General features: G+C 53.5%; 1 protein-coding gene across 9 annotated transcripts in view; it reads left to right on the plus strand.

The window, feature by feature from the left end:
• The window catches only part of DNAH2 (dynein axonemal heavy chain 2), a 293,067-nt gene extending 275,039 nt beyond the window's left edge, over positions 1–18,028 (plus strand). For 7 of the 9 annotated variants that reach the window (XM_075908075.1, XM_075908072.1, XM_075908076.1 and 4 more), the window contains 8 exons: positions 4,023–4,207; positions 14,551–14,779; positions 15,081–15,232; positions 15,939–16,053; positions 16,797–16,973; positions 17,173–17,247; positions 17,495–17,645; positions 17,837–18,028. In XM_075908075.1, the coding sequence (XP_075764190.1) occupies positions 4,023–4,207; positions 14,551–14,779; positions 15,081–15,232; positions 15,939–16,053; positions 16,797–16,973; positions 17,173–17,247; positions 17,495–17,645; positions 17,837–17,991 (1,239 nt within the window). In that variant the 3' untranslated portion in view covers positions 17,992–18,028. Of the gene's footprint in view, positions 1–4,022; positions 4,208–5,921; positions 6,226–14,550; positions 14,780–15,080; positions 15,233–15,938; positions 16,054–16,796; positions 16,974–17,172; positions 17,248–17,494; positions 17,646–17,836 lie in introns of those variants that run through there. The other 2 variants (XM_075908080.1, XM_075908081.1) reach the window with 2 other exon arrangements.
• Positions 18,029–22,751: the final 4,723 nt, after the last annotated feature.

Consider the following 22,751-nt stretch of genomic DNA (forward strand, 5'->3'; position numbering starts at 1 on the left):
GCTTCGAAGGGAGAGGGTTTTACTCCAGCTATTTCCTTATCCCCAAATCCAAGGAGGACATTTGTCCTATTCTGGACCTAATTAATCTAAATTATTTTGTGAAGAACGTAAGGTTCAGGATGGTCACCCTCGCCTCAATCGTTCCCTCCCTAGAAAAAGGAGACTGGTATGCTGCCCTTCACTTGAAGGACACATATTTCCACATTAGCAATAATTCTGGCCCACAGGAAATTTCTCAGGTGCTTAGTTGGCCAGGACCATTTTCAGTTTGCAGTCCTGCCATTCAGTTTCTCCGCAGCCCCAAGGGTTTTCACCAAATGTATGGCTGTTGTAGCTGCATTCCTGAGATGGCACAGGATCCAGGTGTTCCCTTACCTTGACAACTGGCTAATCAAAGGGTCATCCAGAGACCAGGTCCTCAAGCACATCGACTTCGTCAAGGCTCTATTTCACAAGCTGGGTCTCCTTAAAAATGAGGAGAAATCCATGCTCAACCCCACCCAGATAATAGATTTCATTGGGGTGCACCTGGACTCTACAGTGGTGAGGGTGTCCCTCCCCAAAGCCAGGTTCTTAGCCATCAGAGTGATAATAGAAGGCCTCAGAACCTCACCCCTCACAACAGATGGTACTTGCATGAGGCTGATAGGTCACATGGTGGCCTGCACATTTGTGGTGCAACATTCCAGGCTGTGGCTGCAACACCTTCAGGCATGGCTGGCTTCCATTCACAGCCCAGTTCGAGCGCCTCTGGAAGCTCTACTCATGGTGCTAGAAGAGGTTCTCCGGTCTCTAGACTGGTGGTTGCAAAGGCAAGTCGTGTGCCATGGAATCCCGTTTGCCAGACGGATCCCGTCAATGCAGCAGGTGACCGATGCATCGGACACGGGTTGGGAAGCTCACCTATCAAACCTCAGACCCCAACCAACAGATGCAGACCCCCAGCGAGAGTGCTCTCCATATAAATGTCAAGGAGCTCAGGATGGTCAGGCTGGCCTGCCTAGCATTCCTACCCCACCTGAAGGACAAGGTAGTATCAGTACTGTAGTGTCCTCTATGCAAGGAAGCCCACCTCCTATGGGACCTGTGTGTTGCACACGGGATCTACCTGGAGGCATCCCACCTTCCAGGGAATTGCAACATACTAGCAGACAGGCTCAGCAGATTGTTCAGGGCCCATGAATGGTTCATCACGGGGGACATCTTGGAGGTTGTCTTCCAGAACTGGGATTATCCCTGTCTCTATCTGTTTGCTTCCCAGGGAAATTTCAAGAGCCTGAGCTACTCTTGTATCTGGGTCAGGGGAACGGGTCGCTAAGGGGCACTCTATTGGTACAGTGACCCCAACACCTCCTCTACATGCTCCTACCCTTTCTTCAACTGCAGAGTCCTCCAGATGATCAGGAGATGCGCAGCATTGGTCATTCTAATAGCCCCAGCATGGCCATGCCAGCACTGGTATCCCTTGCTCCTGGACCTAGCAATGGAGAAGCCCCTCATACTACCATTGGCTCCAGACTTGAACACCCAGGATCTGGGAGAAGGGAGGCTATGCCGCCCAAACCTGTCATCCCTCCACTTGGCAGCCTGGAATCTTCATGGTTAACTGGTCAAGAACAACTCTGTTCGGAGGCGGTCAGGAGGGTCTTGGTAGCGAGTAGAAAACCCTCTACGAGGGTAGCCTGTGAGGCTAAATGGAGTGCTTCTCGCTCTGGGCTAATGTGGCAGGAGTCGATCCAATGAGGGCCCATATCCCCCTTATTCTGGACTGTCTCCTTCACCTTCAGCAACAGGGCCTATCAACCTCATCTCTTCAGGTCCATCTAGCTGCCATTGCAGCATACCACCCAGGTGAAGGGTGCAGGTCGGTGTTTGTGAACATGCTAATTAAGCAATTCCCAAGGGCATAGATAAGTTATACCCATATGTGCACCAGCCCTTACCCACATGGGATCTCAGTTTGGTACTTGTGAAGCTTATGAGCCCCTTTCCCCCCCCCCCCCCCCCCCCCCCCCGTTTGAACCCTTAGCCACCTGGTCCCTGAAATACCTCTCGTGGATGGTAGTGTTCTTGGTGGCCATTACCTCAGCCAGGAGGGTTTCAGAGTTGAGGGCCCTCACATCAGAGCCCTCTTATACAGTATTCTCTAAAGGCAGGGTTAGGCTTCACCCCCACCCATCGTTCCCACCCAAAGTTGTGTCATTTTCACGTGTCGCAGAACATCTACCTCCCTGTTTTCTTTCCCAAGCCCTATGCAACACCAAGGAGCAGTCCCTGCTGCAGTCCCAACACCAAAGGAGCATTCCTTAGACATGAGACGGGCCCTGGCATTTTACATTGATAGGACAAGGAAATTTAGGAGGTCACCACAAAATTCTTTATTTCTATAGCAGAGAGGATGAGGGGTCTCCAGGTGTCGGCCCAATGCTTGTCCACATGGATCACCTCCTGTATCAGGACCTGTTATGAGCTTGCAAGGTGAGAGGCCCACCCACTCACGGCCCACTCCACGAGGGCACAGGCCTTGTCAACAATGTTTGTCATGCAAGTGCCCATTCTCAAGATCTGTAGGGCAGCCACGCGGTCCTCCAGCCACACGTTTACAACTCATTATGCAATTGCACAGCAGGCTAGGGACGATGCAGCCTTTGGTAGGGCTGTGCTGCAGTCCATTGCAGATTAGGCTTCTGACCCCACGTCCGGTGGTATTGCTATGGAATCACCTAACTGGAATGGACATGAGCAAGCACTCAAAGAAGAAAAAACAGTTACTTACCTCGTAACTGTTGTTCTTCAAGGTGTGTTGCTCATGTCCATTCCACATTCCACCCACCTCCCCTTCGTCTAAAGTCTCCGGCAAGAAAGAACTAAGGAGGTGGAGGGCTAGCAGGAGTATATATGCACCAATATGCCTGCGCCACTCTAGGGTCCTCCCTGGCTGACCCGACAGATACTGCTCAGGGAAAAAGCCCTGGAATCCATGCACACAGCACGCGCACACCTAACTGGAATGGATACGAGCAACACATCTCGAAGAACAACATGTACAAAGTAAGTAACCATTTTTTATTCCTACCCTTTGTTTCCTGTCTTTTAACCATGAGAGGGCCTTCCCTTTTATCCCATGACAACTAATTTTTGATGAAGGACCTTGTCAAAGGTTTTCTGGAAATCTAAGTACACTATTATCCACTGGATCCCCCTGATCCACATACTTGTTGACCCTCTCAAAGAACTCTAGTAGATTAGTAAGGCATGATTTCCCTTTACAGAAACCATATTGATTTTTTCCCAACAAATCATGTTCTTCTATGTGTCTGACAATGTTATTTTTTACTATAGTTTCAACTAATTTGCCCGGTACTGACATTAGACTTGCCGGTCTGTAATTGCCAAGGTCACCTGCAGAGCCCTTTTTAAATATTGGCTTCACATTAGCTATCTTCCAGTCATTAGCTACAGAAGCTGATATAAAGGATAGGCTACAAACCACAGTTGTTAGTTCCACAATTTCACATTTGAGTTCTTTCAGAATTCTTGGGTGAATGCCATCTGGTCTTTTTTCTCCCATCATACTCTACAACAGCAACAACCCCCCATGTGTTCTCCCAGTCAGACATATCTCCCACCTATTCCCTATCAAACCCTATGATAACCTCCAGCCCCCAGGAGTTCCCCTGTCAAATCCTATGACAATAACTCCCCCTCACCCCTACCCAGCTGTTCCTCTGTGAAACCCTACAATAACAAGCCTGAATTCATGAAACTCCACAGTAACAAATAAGCCCACACACTCTTTGGAGATCCTACAATAACAATCCCCATTTTCCCATAAGACCCTACAAAAACAAACTCTGGGATTCCCACAAGGGCCAGCCTACTCATACTCCAAGACCTACACAAGCCTCCAGGGCTCCCTGCGAGGCACTGTGCTAAACCTGACAGAAGCAACCAGTGGAGCACACCCCAGCGGATGTCAGGAGCCCTGTGCCATTGGTGTGGTGCCTGCTGTGTCCCTCCAGGTGTCAGAGAACCTGCTGAGCCTGTACCTGGATGAGTACGAGGAGACGCCCTGGGATGCCCTCAAGTACCTCATCGCAGGTGTCAACTACGGGGGCCACGTGACGGACAGCTGGGATCGGCGCCTGCTCAGCACCTACATTAACGACTACTTCTGCGAGCAGAGCGTGGCTGCACCTTTCTACAAGTACGGGTGTAGGGTTGTGGGGGCGGAATTTCCTCTGGGACCACCTCTCCCCTGCTATTTGCATCCCTGCAGGCAACTTTGCTTGGAGCTTTTGAAGATCAGTGCCCGTTCAACCCACCCATATACTCTATGAATAGGGCTCTGCTGATAATCCATCCTCACCTTCTGTTCCTTCTCAACCACCTTCGGCCTGGAGGAGCTTCTGACATCCCCACTACCATCTGACCCAAGCCTGGTTTACATGGGTGATTCGGTTTAGCTTCAGTGAATGCTGGTTTTCCCCTTTCTTGGTTCTGTCCCCGTCTGAGGGTTGTTCTGGGCTTTTTGTGATCTGGGATTTCCCTTCCTGCTGAGAGGCTGTCCCATAGGGCAGGACATTCCCTCTGGCTCTAGTGTTGTGGACAGGTTCATACTGGCAAAGCAAAAGAGCTGCTTCTCAGAGCAGACCTCATCAAAACAGGGAGATAAAATCAATCTTGGGCCCAAGATGCCCCCTAGAGGTCAGCCTCCGAGCACTTGTGGGGTTTGGCTATGCCGCAAAAAAAAAAACTGCTCATGGCAGCAAGTCCAGCTCTGTGGATGGGCTCATGGGACTTGCCATGGTGCTGAGAACAGCTTTGGCAATGTTCCTGCTCCAGCTAGAGCTGGGACACGGAGGGTATGTCTACACTACAGCGCTAATTCGAACTAGACTTAAAAACTAGTTCGAATTAGCGTTTTGCTAATTCGAACTAGCGCGTCCACACTGATTGGACGCTGAGGCGCACTTAAGGGCAGCTGAAACCGGTTCTGGCAGGGCATCAGGTCAGTAGTTGCTTTGCGTGGCTGCTGTCTGAGGCTGTCTGAGGCTTGTGCTTAAAGGGACTCCCCTGGACAGCTGGTTCTCAGCTTTTCCGCTTGCTTGCCTACCTCGCCGAGGGACAGCAAAGCGTTTTTCTCTGCGCCCGTCTGTGTCAGTGGTTCCCTTCGGGGATGCCGCCGCAGGTAGCAGCATGGAGCCAGAGCTCGCCCTGCAGTTTCTGGTGCAGTTTGTGGACTTGCTGCTGCAAGCCTGCCAGCAATGGCTGGAGGCTGCCTGGCACCTGGTGCATGTCAGCCCCCTGCCTCTCCGCCTGGCCTCCCTCGGGGCCGTGGAGGAGCCGCAGCAGCGCCCGGATGCCGGCGTGCACCGCCGCATCTGGTGTCTGGACACCAGCACCGACTGGTGGGACCGCATCGTCCTGGAGAGCTGGGGAGACAGGCAGTGGACCCAGAACTTCAGGATGAAGAGGGACACCTTCCTGGAGCTCTGCGAGTGGCTCACCCCTGCTCTGCGGCGACGGGACACTCGCATGAGGCCCGCCATCCCCCTCCAGAAGTGTGTGGCCATTGCCCTCTGGAAGGTCTCCACGCCGGACAGCTACCGATCCGTCAGGAACCAGTTGGGCATGGGGAGATCCGCCGTCGGAGCAGTGCTCATGCAGGTACAGCACTCACCGGCCACTGGGCCAGGGGGATGGGGGCTGCAAGGAGGGGATGGGCCACCCCAGGGAAAATAGGGGATGGGGGAAGGAGGCGAAAGTGCCCTGCACCGGAGGGGTCGGTCTATCCCGGCCGTACCACACGCTGCCTGGGGGGGTTGCTTCCGGGAGTGGGGCGCGGGGCACTGCCAGGGCACGAACACTCCCAGCCACCCAGGCGCCCCAGTGATTCGCGCTTTGCTGTGTCTCTGCAGGTGTTCAAGGCCATCAACCGGGTGCTGCTCCGCAGGGTGGTCCGCCTCGCCGACCCAGACGCCGTCATCCGGGGGTTCGGCACCCTCGGCTTCCCCAACTGCGGGAGGGCCATCGACGGGACGCACATCCCCATCCGTGCCCCGGAACACCAGGCCTCCCAGTACGTGAACCGCAAGGGGTACTTCTCTGTGCTCCTGCAGGCCGTGTGTGACCACCAGGGACAGTTCATGGACATTAATGTGAGCTGGTCCGGCAAGGCACACAACGCCAGGGTGTACTGGAACTCCTCCATGTGCCAGAGGCTGCAGGCTGCAGTCCAATTTAGATGCCTCCTCGCCCATCTCGTAGCTGGACACTACGCTCAGCCCCACACCGCTGCCGTCCGGGAAACCCAGCGGGGGGCCGTCCGGATCCGAGAAGCCCTGCGGGAGAGCTTCCATGTGGAGGAGGTGGACTGAACTCTCCCTGCATGCCCCACTGGGGCCTTCTTCTACCCTCCCGCCCTTCCCCTTCCTAATCCCCCTTCCTAATGTCAAATAAAGACACCTTTTTTGCCAACAAAATTCTCTTTTTATTTTACATAACTGGGGTGGGGGGAGGGAGGAATGAGGGGGGGAGGGGGGAACCTGGGAGGAGAGAGCTGGAAGGGGAGGAAAGGGAGGAAGGGAAGGGAAAGCTCAGGCTTGGGGGTCCGGCTGGCTCTCCCGTCTCGCAGCACTGTGGGTGCGGGGGCGTCGGGGGGGAATGGGTGTGAAGGGTGGGGCAGGAGGGACGGGGGTGCGGAGGAAGCGGGAGGGGGAGCAGGGGCAGCAGGGGCGGGAGGAGCGGGGCAGCAGGAGCAAGGGGAGCAGGGGTGGGAGGAGGAGCAAGAGCTGGGGCTGCCGCAGGAGCCGGAGCAGGAGGAGGCAAGAGCCGGAGCAGGAGGAGGCAGGAACCTGTCCACCAGGGTCTGGAGGTGGCCTCTGAGGGCATGGCCCTGCTCCTCCAGTGCCTCCAAGCTCCGCTGGTGCAGCCGAAGGTCCTCCCAGACCCAGTGGTCCTGGGTGCGGAGCTGGTGATCCAGGAACTGCCGCTGGTACTCCTCCTCGTTCCTGGCACGCCTGCTGGCCCGGGTGCGGGTGGCTGTTGCAGGTGGGGTGGTGCGCCCTGCAGTCCCAGGTGCTGCGGCTGTGGTGAAACAAGAGCAGTGGTCAATTCTCCCTGGGGACAAGGTGGGTGAAACCCAGCCCCCCTCTGCAAGGCCAGGGCCCCTGCATGACACCCAGCTGCTGCTCCATGGTGGGCAAGGCCCAGGCGCACGGTCCCTGGGCTCCCTCTCCCCCCACAACCCTCCGTACACATAAGGGGAGCATGATGGTACTCACATGTGGAGGCCTCCCCGGCCTCGGACGACACAGGCGTTGTGCTCTGTGGGGTGCCTCGGGGATCCTGGGTCCTAGGCAGGCTCCCGGCTCTCGGTGTCCTCCTGCTCCTCCTCCTCTGTGTCCGGGACAGGGCCCTCTGCCCCCGGGGTCGATCACCAGCCGGGGGGCAGGGAGGCATGAGCCCCCAGCACGGCGTGAGCCCCCAGGGCCTGAAAGTGGGGGCATGCCTCTGGGTCGGCCCCTGGCTGGCAGACCTGGGAGTAGGCCTGTCGCAGGTCCTTAATTTTGTAGCGGACCTGCTTCCGGGTCCGCTGGTGGCCTCTGGCGGCCAGGCTGTCAGCCATGTGGCCGTAGACAGCCTCGTTCCTGTGGCTAGTGCGCAGAAAGTGGACATTGGAGGCTTCCCCCCAAACCTCGATGAGGTCCTCTATCTCTGCACTTGACCAAGCGGGCGCCCGCCTCTTGCGGCCCCGGGCAGGCTCCTGTGAGCTGCCAGCCTGGTCCCGGGAAGAGGGGGAGGGCTTGGTGGCAGCGGGTGGCTGGCTCATCTTGTGCCAGGTGCAGGGTCTGCTGGCTGGGTGCTGGCAGGCTTGCACCTGGCACAAACACTGTAGCCAGCCTGTGCCCCTTTAAGGGCTCCGGGGCTGGGAGGGGGGCAGAAGAGTTTCCCTGGTGTTGGCCAGTGTGGCCACCAGGGAAAGCTGGGGAGGGCTAGCCTCCCACTAGTTCGAATTAAGTGGCTACACAGCCCTTAATTCGAACTAGTTAATTCGAACTAGGCTTAGTCCTCGTAGAATGAGGTTTACCTAGTTCGAATTAAGCACTCCGCTAGTTCGAATTAAGTTCGAACTAGCGGTTTGCTAGTGTAGCGCCTATCAAAGTTAATTCGAACTAACGGCTGTTAGTTCAAATTAACTTTGTAGTGTAGACATACCCTGAGACCCAGCTCCCTGCTGGGTTTCAGAGACCAGTGCCAACCGCAGCACAGCTGTGAGTCTGGAGGCCACACTGAAACTCGCTACTGAGTTTTGTACTGAGTTTTGTTTTCTTTGTGGCATGTCTGCCTCTGGATCCTGGTCACCAAGAGCCTCGAAGAATGCAGCTGCTCATACCCTATCTGTTTTTGGGGGAAAGACGTCTCTTCTGCCCACAGCACTGAGAACACTTTTGTGCAAAAGCGGTTCCTAATTAATTATGCAAATGAAGCATGGCAATATGCTAATCTGCCCTTCATTTGCATAGGCTTTCGTGGAAGAGGGATGCAGTGTAGACGTAGCCCAAGTGTGTTAGCTCTTCTAAGAGGTCTCCTCACCAAACCCAAAGGCAGCTCTAGAAGCTCAGGTCCCAAGGCTTTGCGTGATTCCAGCACCAGGAAGGCATCTCACTCTGAGGGTATGTCTACACTACAAAGTTAATTTGAACTAACAGACGTTAGTGCGAATTAACTTTGATAGGCGCTACACTAGCGCTCCGCTAGTTCGAACTTAATTCGAACTAGCGGAGCGCTTAATGCGAACTAGGTAAACCTCATTTTACGAGGACTAACGCCTAGTTCGAATTAGCTCCATCTAGCCCAGTAGCCTGTCTGCCGACAGCGGCCAACCCTAGGGACCCTGGAGGGGATGGACCGAAGACAAAGACCAAGCCATTTGTCTCGTGCCATCCATCTCCAGCCTTCCACAAACAGAGGCCAGGGACACCATTTCTACCCCCTGGCTAATAGCACTCCATGGACCCAACCTCCATGACTTTATCTCACTTCTCTTTAAACTCTGTTCTAGTTCTAGCCTTCACAGCCTCCTGCAGCAAGGAGTTCCACAGGTTGACTATTTGCTTTGTGAAGAAGAACTTTCTGTTATTAGTTTGAAGCCTGCTACCCATTCATTTCATTTGGTGTCCTCTAGTCCTTCTATTATGGGAACTAATGAAGAACTTTTCTTTATGCACCCTCTCCACACCACTCATGCTTTTATAGACCTCTATCATATCCCCCCTCAGTCTCCTCTTTTCTAAGCTGAAAAGTCCCAGTCTCTTTAGCCTCTCTTCCAAACCCCTAATATTGTAGTTGCCCTCCCCTCTCCCACCCTCTCTCTTCCCCTCTCCCACCTCCTTTTCCCAGTCTCCCCGAGTTTTGTTCAATAAAGAGAGTTTCTATTTTTGAACACAGGTGTCCTTTATTTTGTACATCAGGAAGGGGGGCTAGGGAGGGGTAAGTGGAAGGAGGTGAGGGAGGAATGGGTTACAAGCCCCCGATGGGGAGGACTGGGGTGGCTCTGCGGGCTTCTCGGGGTGGAAGCTCTCCTGAAGTCCCTTGATTGACCTGCCCCCCGGATGGCAGCGTGCGGCAAGTTCAGCCGGGCTGATGGCCAAGTGCTGTGATGTGCCGAGTGTGGGCACACAGGGCACTCCAAGCCAGGACTGCTTTGCAAGTGGGGAACCCCTGAGAACTGTCTGTCCAGGGTGGGGGTTGGGTCCCTTTAATCACAGCTCTCGGCTAGCCTGAGACAGCAGCTCCACGCTCTAAGTCCTCCTCTGATGCCCTGCCGGCACTGCTTCCGGCCATCCTTAAGCCCGGTTCAGGGTCCACTCAGTGTGGACATGCTAGTTCGAATTAGCAAAATGCTAATTTGAACTAATTTTTTAGTCTAGATACACTAGTTCAAATTAGCTTAGTTGGGTCCATGGAGTGGTATTAGCCAGGGGGTAGGAGTGGTGTCCCTGCCCAAAGTTTGTGGCAGGCTGGAGAGGGATGGCACGAGATAAATGGCTTGGTCACTGTCTTCGGTCCATCCCCTCCAGGGTTCCTAGGGTTGGCTGCTGTCGACAGACAGGCTACTGGGCTAGATGGACCTTTGGTCTGACCCAGTACGGCCATTGTAAGCTCAGGGCTCAGGGTCAGGGGTCTCAGTGGACCACCTTGATTTTCATGCACACCTGCACCTGGGTGGCCAGGCTGGCAGCTCTCCTGCCCTAGACAGCCACTTTCCTGTGCCTAGTGCGGAGGTCGTGGACGAGGTCCACGATATCCGCACTAGACCAGGCGGGCGCCCGCCTCTTGCGGTCCCGGGCAAGCTCCCGGGAGCCGCCAGCCTGGTCCCGGGAAGAGGGGAAGGGCTGGGGGGCATCGGGTGGGTGGCTCGAGCCGTGCCAGGTGCAGGGTTTGCTGGCTGGGTGCTGGCAGGCTTACACCTGGCACGGGCTCCGTAGCCAGCCCGTGCCCCTTTAAGGGCTCCGGGGCCGGGAGGGGGGCAATAGAGTTTCCCTGGTGTTGGCCAGAGTGGCCACCAGGGAAAGCTGGGGAGGGCTAGCCTCCCATTAGTTCGAATTAAGGGGCTACACACCCCTTAATTCGAACTAATAAGTTCGAACTAGGCTTAGTCCTCGTGCAATGAGGTTTACCTAGTTCGAACTAAGCGCTCCGCTAGTTCGAATTAAGTTCGAACTAGCGGAGCGCTAGTGTAGCGCCTATCAAAGTTAATTCGAACTAACATTCGTTAGTTCGAATTAACTTTGTAGTGTAGACATACCCTAACAGATTAATTTAGGACATAAGCATTCGTGAGTAAAACCTACTTCATCAGATGAATAAGAGTGGAAATTACTGATGCATGAATATATATATCAGGCCCATACGCAGGGGTGGTACAAAGGGTGCGAACGCACTCCCCCATGGTCCTCCAAGTAAGTGAAGCTGCGGCAGCGTGTTGCCACAGCCTCTCTGTCCCCTTTTTTCCCCCCTCCTGGTGCTCCAGCTGGCTGGGGAAAGGGCTGTGGGGGCAGGGCAGCCACCAGCCCCTGCCATGTCTTACATGGGAGGGTCTAAATTCCTATAGGCCTGTATAAATGAGACAAAAGAAAGAGGTTACTTATCAAGTATAGGACCGGCGTAAATGAGGCTAATCAGGTCAGGATGGGTGTGGCTCATTCACAGCAGCTGATGGGGACATTTGAATATTGAGAGGGGAAATTGCCTTTGCCTCTTTATTCAAGCTGCAGTTGTCTGGTTTCCCTCCGCGATACAGGGTACTGTCAAAGACTTGCTCTTGGATAGCCCCAGGTTGTTTTCTGGGTCCGTGAATGACTAGCTTCACAACTTGAAGGATTTGAGGGCCAGGCTTGTGTATCCTGGGATCTGTACACCTACAAACAAAAGAAAACATAGCAGGGCTCAGTCAGCCCTGACTTCTCATCCAATTCACTACTCTAGTTTCCATAGGCCCTCTGAACTGCCTGCCAAGAGATCTAGGTACTCAAGAGAGAAGGCAACAATGGCCGCAGCTATCTCGTCTCTGCCAATCATTTCCAAATTCCAGTTTTGATGGGTTCAGTGACAGTCCACACTGTCCATTCCACATGGATCTACACAGCTACGCTATCCATCTCCTTTTGCCCTTTGGATACCATCTTTCTCATTTCCAACCTAAACGGGAGAGAGTAACAACTGACAAGTGGATTATGAAGATTATAGGTGCTGGGTATTCCATCCATTTCATCTTCCCCATCTCTTTTCTCTGAGATCCACGGAACTTCTGCCATCAACAGACAAGGATCCATTGACAAGGCATCTGTTGGCACTCAGGACACTGCACACGGGTAGGAGATGTCTTAAAGGAACTCAGACACATGCCAAAGAGAAATGTCCAAATGATCTTTTTTGAGTTCCTTCCTGTCTCACAAGTTAAGGAAGAGAGATGTCAGAAGGTTCTGGAAACAACTGCCAGCAAAAAACAAAATGAATCAAGGAACCAAAGGAGACAAAGAAAAGCAATTATTGAATTGCCTCAACACCAGTGCTAGGTGGCTGGGGGACGGGAGGAATTGGAATTGCTCATTATGTGCATTGATTCAATTTGAGTTAGTTGGTGTTACTTGAACATGGTGGAATGATTCCCATGATTGGAATGTGAAATCAATGGTTTTACCTATTTGAGAAGGATTGAGTGGTCATCGCCTCTTGCCAAGTCATGGACAACTCAAAAAAAAAGGTCTCAAATGCTTATGGATTAATGTCCTAATGCATAAAGCACAAGAATGGGCAGGGTAATTAGCTGGTGTCTGCTCCAGCCACCAGATCACACAGGGAAAACAGTTGGCCACCTCTGTATGCACTTACCTCTAATATGTGCGGAAAAAAACCCTGTGTGATAATGGAGGACATCAGATTGACACATACTGGAAGTTTTATGTTGTGAGTAGTCAAAACTTCCTTGGAATTTATAAATATTAAAGAGGACAAGTTCCTAACTTACCAAGTATTGCAGCCAACATGGAGTGATTGAATATTAACTCTTGACCTGAATGATAAAGAACTGAGGAACTGAAAATTAATGGTAGTGTAGGTGTAAGTGATCATAATTTGATCACATTTATAATATGCAAACAGAGTAAAGCCTGGACCAGTAATATATATATTTGGTGCTTTAGGAGACCAGCTTCACAAAGCCAAAAACAATTATGAGCCAGATCAGCTGGGAGGAAGTTCATCATGAGAATGTAAATGTTAATTGGGAATCATTTAAGAAGAGGCCCCAAAAGCCAATCTCATTTAGAGAGGAAGTAAAGGCATCGATATATAGATTCCAAATGGAAAAACAGAAATTAATAGTAATGAATATATCAAAAGTTGGAAATTGTAGAAAATTGATAAGAAAAGCTACAGAACACAAGGTGAAATGTATGGTCAGGGAAGTTAAAGACAATAAAAAGGCGTTTGAATATATTAGGAATAAAAAGGTTCCTGACAAAGGCATTGGTCCATTAGTAGATTGAAATGGTAGACTTATCAGAATTAATGCAGAAAAGGCAGAAATAAATATTCAAGAAATACTTCTGTTCTGTATTTGAAGAAAAAACATGTTATAACATGTTTGATGAGATTATAATCTCATCAAAAGGTGATGATATTCTTTCCGTTTCACTAGTGTCTCTGGATAATGTTATACAGAAGCTATTAAGTCAAACATTTTAAAATTGTTGGGTCCAAAGAGTTTGCATCCAAGAGTTTTAAAAGAGCTGGCTGAGCAGCTCACTGGCCTATTAATGTGTTTATATTCAATCAGTCTTGGAGTGCTGAGGAAGTTCCAGAAGATTAGAAGAAAGCTACTGTGCTACTTTTTTTAAAAAAAGGTAAATGGAATGATTTGGATAATTACAGGCCTGTCAGCCTTACGTCGATCCCAGGCAAGAAGATGGATTGGCTAATATGGAACTGGATTAAAAAAGAATTAAAGAAGAGTAGCATAATTAATGCTAATCAAGATAGAAAATAGGTCCTGTCAAGCAAACTTGATATTTCTTGAGATGACAGGTTTGGTTGATAGACATAATAGTGCTAACACTTAGACTTCGAAAAGGCGTTGGTAGTGCAGGCTGTTTATTACAACACTAGAACAATATCCAATGACCCATTAAAAGAGTTATCAAAATGAACTTGTAAATGGGGAAGTGTTACCCAGCAGGTGTTTCTTATGGAGTCCCGCAGAGGTTGCCTTTTGGCCGTAGGCTATTGAACATTCTTATGAACAGCCTGGAAGGAAACATCAATTCATCCTGGTTCTAGTCTACAGAGGAGATGCAAATTGGGGGTGTGGGATGGGTCACAGCTACAAAGTGATCTGGGTCACTGGGCACAAGCTTTGGAGCAAGCCGTGTGTAACGGCAGACATCATGTTGCAAAGCACAGAGGGAAGCAGGGCCTCTAAAATCACTGTGGGAGTCGTGGTGCAGCACTGCAGAAAGGCACCAATGGATCCAGCTTAAAAGACGCAGAGGGCAGTAACCATGATGCTTTGAACTTTTCCTCCTCTAAAGGTGCTCCCCTGCCCACCCTCTCTCCCTCTGCACCAGGAGTCTTTGTTGAGGGCAGCTCATCTGTGCAGCCCTACATAGCCTCATAGGGGGTGCGAGGGCTGAGCATGCACCATTACCATAAATCTCCATTCACAGGCATTTGCCCTGAAGGACAGTACCTGATTGGAAGGACACATTTTGAAAGGCCCAAGTGGGCAATCTCTGCCTCTGCTAGCAGAGCCTGGCCCTCTCCCTCCTAAAAAAGGGGTAGGGCCATGTGGAGGTGTGGGCACACCGGAGGGCTGCAGTGCTGCCCTCTTTCACTCACCTTGCAGTGTAATGAAGGGCTGATGGGATGAACGGGGACAGCTGGGGCCAAGGAACGAATGCATGGGAGGGCACATAAAAGGGAATGCTGGAGGTACTCAGGGGGACCAAACAGTGCCAAAATCTGAGTCTCCTTCTGCCCCCACAGGCTGTCAGTGCTCGACACCTACTACATCCCCAAAGACGGAAACCTGGCCTCCTACCGGGAGTACATCAGCCTGCTGCCTAGCATGGACCTGCCCGAGGCCTTCGGCCAGCATCCCAATGCTGATGTGGCCTCCCAGATCACCGAGGCCAGGACACTCTTTGAGACCCTGCTGTCCCTGCAGCCCCAGATCACTCCCAGCGGGGCTGCCGGGCAGAGCCGCGAGGACAAGGTACCCGGCAGTAGGAACAAGGTAGCCATAGAAAGCCTGTGCTCCAGAAAGGTTCCTGGGCATTGAGTGCAGTCCACGGGATGGGCCTTGAGGAAGACTACCAGGGTACCTACTATCATAGGTCTGCCCTGTGGGGAAGGCTACCTGGGCAGTGAGGCCTGGACGTGAGCCAAGGCACCGCCATCAGCTTTTCAGGCTGCCTATCAGACTCAGCTGCCAGTGGTTCTGGGGCTTCATCCCATCGGGACCCCCCCAGGGCTGCAGTCACCCACTTGTGGCTCACACATCCCCTGCCTGGCAGGTTCTGGAGCTGTCCTCCGACGTGCTGAGCAAGATCCCACAGGAGCTGGACTACAGCGGCACCCAGAAAGTGCTGGCCGATGACCCCTCGCCCCTCAATGTGGTGTTGCTGCAGGAGATCCAGCGTTACAATGCCCTGCTGCAGGTCATCAGGTTGGCCCCACACGCCAGGCCTGTGGCAATGAGGCTCAAGCCTGGCTCACATGGTGGGACAGGCCCCAGTCCAGCATAGCTATTACCCCCTCCACCAGCCTGGGAGCACCTGGAAGAAGGCACCAATCTCGGGAGGGGGGGTCTGGGCAGCACCCAATGTGACAAGGCTCCGATGTCTGCCGGGGTGTCTGGGTAGCACCTGACAGGACAGTGCCCCGATCTTGGGGATTTGGACAGCACCCAACACAGCAGGGCTCCGATCTTGGCCAGGGTCTATGCCTGGCAGGATGGGGTCTGGATCTTAGTCAGGGAGGTCTGGGCAACACCCAAAACGATGGGGCCCCAATCTCAGTCAGGGGGGGTCTGAGCAGTATCTGGCATGAGAGGGCTACAATCTTGATGGGAGGTTTGGACAGCCCCTGAAGCTTGATGGGAGGTTTGGACAGCCCCAATCCCATTTGAGGGTCAGTAGGCCAGCCCACAGAAAAGCCCTGGCTAGCCCTCCTGCAGGTCAAAGGGCTGGGATGATCCGGCCTCAGGCTTTGCCTAGCCCTGAGGGGCCTGCAGCTGAACATGGGATTCCTGATTGATGCTGCCCTGACTTTGGTGACTCCTCTGGGCCTGGGAGCGATGGCGGCAGTGTTGGGGGCCAGTGTAGGGTGGTTGAGGGGAGTCTCACATAACCTGTAAAACACCCTCCCCCCAGATCCTCCCTGTTGGAGCTTGAAAAGGGCATCCAGGGACTTGTAGTCATGTCCACCGACTTGGAGGAGATCTTCAACTGCATCTTCGACGCCCGCGTGCCCCCTATGTGGGAGAGGGTAAGGGTTCACCTGCTGCCCGTGCTGAGGTTGGGCTCCCTTTAGATGCCCCATGGGCACGATTTCATGGGGACCTAAGCATAGTGGGAGCTGCCCTCCTATACACTCCCCATGGGGCAGGCTAGGGGTCTGGCCTTGGGGCCACCAGTGGGTTGATTGTAAAGGTCTCTTCATCCCCCCTCCCCCTATCAAATCTCCAATCATAGCACATGTTGTCATGGGTAGGGCTTACTTAGTGAGAGGGCCTTGGAGCATCACCCCCTTTATCATCCAGTTCCCAATCAGCCTTGTGGCCAGAGCAGGGGCGCTGAGCCAGGGAATGGGGGCTTATGGACCATTCTACCTCTACTCTTCCCTATCTGTATGAAAGACTGGGGCCAGCAATCTTGAACCATGCTATGTATCTGCCCTGCCCCTGCACTCTTCCCTCCCTCACAGGCATGCCTCTTGCTCTTGTGTTCTCCTCTTCCCACAGGCCTGCCCCCAACCTATGTGTTCTGTCCCACAACCCATAACCTCTACCCTTCCCATAGGCCTGCACCTGCCCCTCTCCATCCCTCTGTTCTCTGCAGCCCACGGGCTTGGCCTTGTGCTCTGCCCTCTAGCACCTGCACTCTGCCTTTGCAGGCCTGCCCCACTGCCCATGTGCTCTGTCCACAGCCTGTGTGCTCTGCCCCACAAGACTAACCCCTTACCCCTGTGCTGTCACTCTGCTTTCTGACCCCTGTGCTCTGCTCCTGCAGGCCTACCCCTCGCAGAAGCCACTGGCCGCCTGGACTCGGGACTTGGGCCAGCGTGTGGAGCAGTTTGCCCGCTGGGCTGAAACGGCTCATCCCCCTGTCCTCTTCTGGCTCTCAGGCTTCACTTTCCCCACCGGGTTCCTGACAGCCGTGCTGCAGGCGGCTTCCCGCCAGAACAATGTGAGTACCCCAGGGGCAGGGTGCTGGACACCTGGATTCTCTCCTGGCTCTGGGAGGGGTATGGGAGCTGGTGGGTTAGAGCATAGAGGGTAAATGAAAAGGCCATGGAGCCAGAGCTCCTTCTCCCCTAGAATGGGGGAGGACTCCTAGGTTGGGGGGCTTGGTTCCCTCCCATCCCACTCACTGCCCCCCTTTCCAGATCTCTGTGGACACCTTGTCATGGGAGTTCATCGTCTCCACGGTGGATGACAACAACCTGGTGTATCCGCCCAAGGTAAGTGTGTGTGTAGGCTGCTGCCAGTAGAGTCACCCCTTCCCCTGCCCCCCCGAGTATGCTCAGGTGATGCTCCCTTCCCCCCAGGATGGTGGGGGGATGGATATGAACTCAGCTGCTACTTCCTGCTCCCCAGGATGGCATGGGAGCAGAGAGAGGCCTGTACCTGGGTGACACTCCCTGCCCCACAGGACAGTGAGTGTATGGAGAGGGGGGCTGTACATCGGTGTCACTCTCTGCCCTCCAGGATGGTGTGTGGATCCGAGGCCTGTACCTGGAGGGTGCTGGCTGGGACAAGAAGAACTCCTGCCTAGTGGAGGCTGAGCCCATGCAGCTGGTCTGTCCCATGCCCACTGTGCACTTCAAGCCAGCCGAGAGCAGGAAGAAGAGCAGCAAAGGTACCCAGGGTGGGGGTGCCATGCTGACTGGCGTGGCTGGGGGTAAACTGCACTGAGGGGGGCAGAGTACCAGGCTGTGGGGGTGCTGCCCTGATGGAGTCTCTGGGCTCCATTCAACAGGCTGGAGCACACCCTCTCCCCCCCCCCCCCCGTGGTACCCAGCCCTGACCCAATCCATTCTCTCTGTCCAGGGACCTACGCCTGCCCCTGCTATTACTACCCGAACCGAACCGGTGCCTCTGGCCGCCCTTCCTTCATCATCGGTGTGGACCTGAAAGCTGGCGCCATGGGCCCTGACCACTGGATCAAACGCGGCACCGCCCTGCTCATGAGCTTGGACAGCTGAAACCCCACCCAATAAACCCTCCTATTTGCAGAGTGCTGCCCATGAGAGATGTGCTAAGTAGGGGGGGTCTGAGGGGTCTGAGCTGTGTGGGGAGTCCATTAGGTTGCTCTGGGGTATAGTTATGGGGTGGGAAGGGCCCATGGTCTAATCCAGCAATTACAGTTCATCTTCTGACTCTGTGCCTCCGTTTCCCCTGTGTGAATCAGAACTAGTGATTCAAGCAGGGGAGGTTCAGACCCACCTGGGGAAACTGAGAGGGGGCTGAGGGAGCCCTGGGCAGAGCTGGAGGGATAGATGCTCCATGGGTCCTTGGGAGCAATAGCCCCCTATTGGGGGTAGGGTGTCTGTATGTGTTGGTGATACAGAGCCTGGCCTCGCTGCTTGTGCGCGGCGTGTGCGCAAACACACTTGGGGGGGAGGGAGCAGGTCCCATGGGTCTAATCAGCAGGAGGCGTTGTGGGATGCACACACATGTGGGGGCAGAGGGACTGGGATCCTCCTACACACATGCACTGGAGCAGAGGTTGTGACCCACCCCCACATGCATGGGGGGCATACAGGTGCTGGGACCCCACACCCATACTGGTGGGAGAGGTTCCATGACACCGCTCACACCCATGCGGGGATGTAGAGATTCTGTGATGTCCCTATACCCGGGAGGGGTAAAGGTGCTGGAACCCCCCCATATACAGGTGGGAGCAGACGCTGGGACCTCCCAGCCAGGGTGATGTGGGTGAGGGTGGGGCTGGGACTCAGTCTGATCTGATTCTGAAGTATGAACCAGCCCGAGCCGCAGAGCCAGGGTCTGAACTGCACCATGGCTCAGTCCCGCCCATCGCCTGGGGATGGAGATACTGGCTGCTGGGCTGTCGGTCACTGGGGGGTGCAGAAGAGAATGGGGGTAGCACCCCCTCCAGCCCTGCTGCCAGTGGGGGGACCTCATAGACTCATAGACTTTAAGATCAGAAGGGACCATTATGATCATCTAGTCTGACCCCCTGCACAATGCAGGCCACAGAATCTCATCCACCCGCTCCTGGAATAATCCTCTCACCTATATCTCAGGGTATGTCTACACTACCCCGCTAGTTCGAACTAGCGGGGTAATGTATGCATACCGCACTTGCTAATGAAGCCCGGGATTTGAATTTCCCGGGCTTCATTAGCATAAGCGGGGAGCCGCCATTTTTAAATCCCCGCTGCTTCGAACCCCGTGTAGCGCGGCTACACGGGGCTCGAACTAGGTAGTTCGGACTAGGGTGCCTATTCCGAACTACCGTTACTCCTCGTTTCACGAGGAGTACCGGTAGTTCGGAATAGGCACCCTAGTCCGAACTACCTAGTTCGAGCCCCGTGTAGCCGCGCTACACGGGGTTCGAAGCAGCGGGGATTTAAAAATGGCGGCTCCCCGCTTATGCTAATGAAGCCCGGGAAATTCAAATCCCGGGCTTCATTAGCAAGTGCGGTATGCATACATTACCCCGCTAGTTCGAACTAGCGGGGTAGTGTAGACATACCCTCAGATATTGAAGTCCTCAAATAATGATTTAAAGACCCCAAGATGCAGAGAATCCTCCAGCAAGTGATCTGTGCCCCATGCTACAGAGGAAGGCGAAAAACCTCCAGGGCCTCAGCCAATCTACCCTGGAGGAAAATGCCTTCCCGACCCCAAATATGGCGATCAGCTAAACCCTGAGCATGTGGGCAAGTCTCACCAGCCAGACACCCAGGAAAAGTTCTGTATAGTAACTCCTATCATCCCACCATTGGCCTCTTTACCACCGATAGAGAAAGGTCAATTAGTTGCCAAGATCACGTTATCCCATCAAACCATCCCCTTCATAAACCCATCTAGCTTAATCTTAAAGCCAGATAGGTCTTTTGCCCCCACTACTTCCCTTGAAAGGCTGTTCCAGAACTTCACTCCTCTAATGGTTAGAAACTTTTGTCTAATTTTGAGTCTAAACTTCCTGATAGCCAGTTTATATCCATTTGTTCTTGTGTCCACACTGATATTGAGCTTAAATAATTCCTCTACCTTCCTGGTATTTATCCCTCTAATACAGGGACATAATACAGTTTATATTCCTCTAATACAGTTTATATCCATATCTTAGGCTATGTCTACACCGGTTGTTTCTTGTGCAAGAACACATCCACTCTTCAATGTGCGAGCTGTGCTTTTGCACAAGAGCATCTATGGCAGTGTGGACACTCTCTTGCCCAAGAAAGTGCCGATGGCCATTTTAGCCATAGGGCTTTCTTGCGCAAGAAATTCATGTTGCCTATCTACACTGGCCTCTTGTGCAAGAATAGTTGCTCAAAAGGGCTTATTCCTGAGTGGGAGCATCGTAGTTCTTGCGGAAGAAGCCCTGATTTCATACATGAGAACGTTAGTGTACTTGCGCAAGAACACACGGTCAGTGTAGATAGGCAGCAGATTTTTGCGCAAGAGCGGCCGCTTTGGCGCAAGATCGTGCCAGTGTAGACACAGCCAAGGGGAGGGAGGAAGGCAGGGGCAGGGAATCAGCACTGGCTCAGCATGTCTACATGGTTTGGGGGAAGGTGCAAGGAAATTGAGCTCAGCTGGGTTGCAGAGTGGGGAGGTCTGGGGAGCTTGGCTGGGCTATGGGGTGGGGTGGGGTGTGTGTGTGTGGAGCTCAGAGCTCAGTTTGACTGCAGGAGGAGGGAGGTGCCGGGAACTGGGGCTAGACTCAAGGGGAGGGAGGGACAGGGAATCGGCTCTTGGCTCAGCAGTTTTGTGGGGCTTGGAGGATGTGCAGGGAAATGGGGATCAGCTGTGCTGTGGGGGAGGCATGCAAAGAACCAGTGCAGGGCTCAGCTGGGTTGAGATGGATGGGAGAGGGCATACAGAACAGACGGGAAGCTCAACTGGGTTGTGAGGGGCTGCAGGGAACTGGTGCTGCACTCCCTTGGATTGTGAGGGATGGTTTTGGGGGAAGTGCAGGGAACCAGCAGGGGTGGGCAGCTTAGTTCGGTTGCAGGGGATAGAGGTGCAAAGAAGCCTAGTGGGGAAGGGGGGGGACCAGGAGCCCTGAAATGACCTCCCCTGGTCCAAAAATTCCTCATCTGGGACCAGTCAGGTCTAGAGGGTGCCAGATCAGGGAGGTCCAACTCCTACCCAAGTCCCCTCCTTGCACCCTCCCTCGAAGCCAGACACCCTACATCCAGCCTGCTTCTGCACCCTACCTATCTGGTCCGCCCCCCAGCTCCCTCCCAGATCCTGCACCCCATCCCTATCCCGCTCCTTGGCAGCCCTGCCATCCACCCGAGCACCGCCCTGGCCCCAGCACCTTGCCTCACACCCCAGGACTCAGCACCACCCTGGCCCTGTCCCCAGCACCCTGCCTGTCACCCAGCACCCTGCCACCTGCCTGTCCCAGCACCTTGCCCCAGCACCCTGCCACCTGAGCCAGCATCCTTCCACCCAGCAGCACCCTCTCCCCAGCCCCAGCACCCACTAGCACTCTGTCCCCTACTCCCACCAGCACATTTGGAACCACATTAGTGAGGCTTGGGGGTTTTTGTAGAAGCTTTTTTTTGTTTTTTTGCATCTCACTTGTGTGGCCCCAACTGACTTTTCTGTGGGTCAGTGACTTTTGATTCAAAACAGGTTCCTCACCCCTCTCATAAATAAAGACAATGCTAAAACCTTTTGAGTTTGACATAATATTGTATTTAAAAATGAAGCCTGCCAACAAGCCCCCAATTGGGGCCAAACCCCCATCTCACTGCAGCATCATAACACTCCTGCACCACCTGCCCCAAATCTGAGCCTATCATACACTGGAACCCCCTGTCCTGAGCCTCTTACATCCCCAAACTCCTGCATCCCCACATCCTCAGTCTTCTGCCACAACACTCCTGCACCATCCACACATCACAAATCTGTGTCCTGAGCCCATCATACTCACAAACTTTTTGCACTGAGTCCCTCACATATCCAGCCCAAACACCTGCACCCTCACATCCACAAGCCCTGGCTTGTTCAGCACCCCAACCTTCCACTTGAACCCAACACTCCCCAGCCTAGAGTCCCCTCCCTGAGTCAACAGCCCCTTCTCCTGCATCCAAATTCCCTCCCAGAGCTTGTACTTCTCACCCCTTCCCACACCTCACTCTCACTAGGTTGAGACAGGTATAAGGGCTGGGTATAGCAAGTGATGGAGAGGAGGGGAACAGAGCGGATGAGGCCTCACAGAAGGGAGATGGGGGGGTGTCTTGGGGAAGGAATGTGAATTTCATGAATTGGTGGGTCCCTCTCTCTTCCCCTGCCCCCCCCCCTTTTTTTTGCTTGACAAACCTAGGGGTTCCTGGAAATTCTGAAAAGCTGAAAAGGGTTCCTCAGCCAAATAAAAATGGGAAACACTGCTCTAATATATTTAAAGAGAGCACTCATGTCGCCCCTCAGCCTTCTTTTGGTTAAGGTAAACAAGCCAAGCTCCTTGGCTGTGTCTAGACTGACAAGTTTTTCCGTAAAAACACTGACGATCTCATGTAAGAAATCAGTGCTTCTTGCAGAAATACTATGCTGCTCCCATTCAGGCAAAAGTCCTTTTGCGCAAAGATTTTGCACAAAAGGGCCAGTGTAGACAGCTCAGATTTGTTTTGCGCAAAAAAAGCCCTGATCGCGAAAATGGCGATCGGAGCTTTTTTGCAGAAAAGCGTGTCTAGATTGGCACGGACGCTTTTCCGCAAAAAGTGCTTTTGCAGAAAAGCGTCTGTGCCAATCTAGATGC

The sequence above is a fragment of the Pelodiscus sinensis genome, chromosome 24, assembly GCF_049634645.1.
Source record: "Pelodiscus sinensis isolate JC-2024 chromosome 24, ASM4963464v1, whole genome shotgun sequence".
NCBI lineage: Eukaryota > Metazoa > Chordata > Testudines > Trionychidae > Pelodiscus > Pelodiscus sinensis.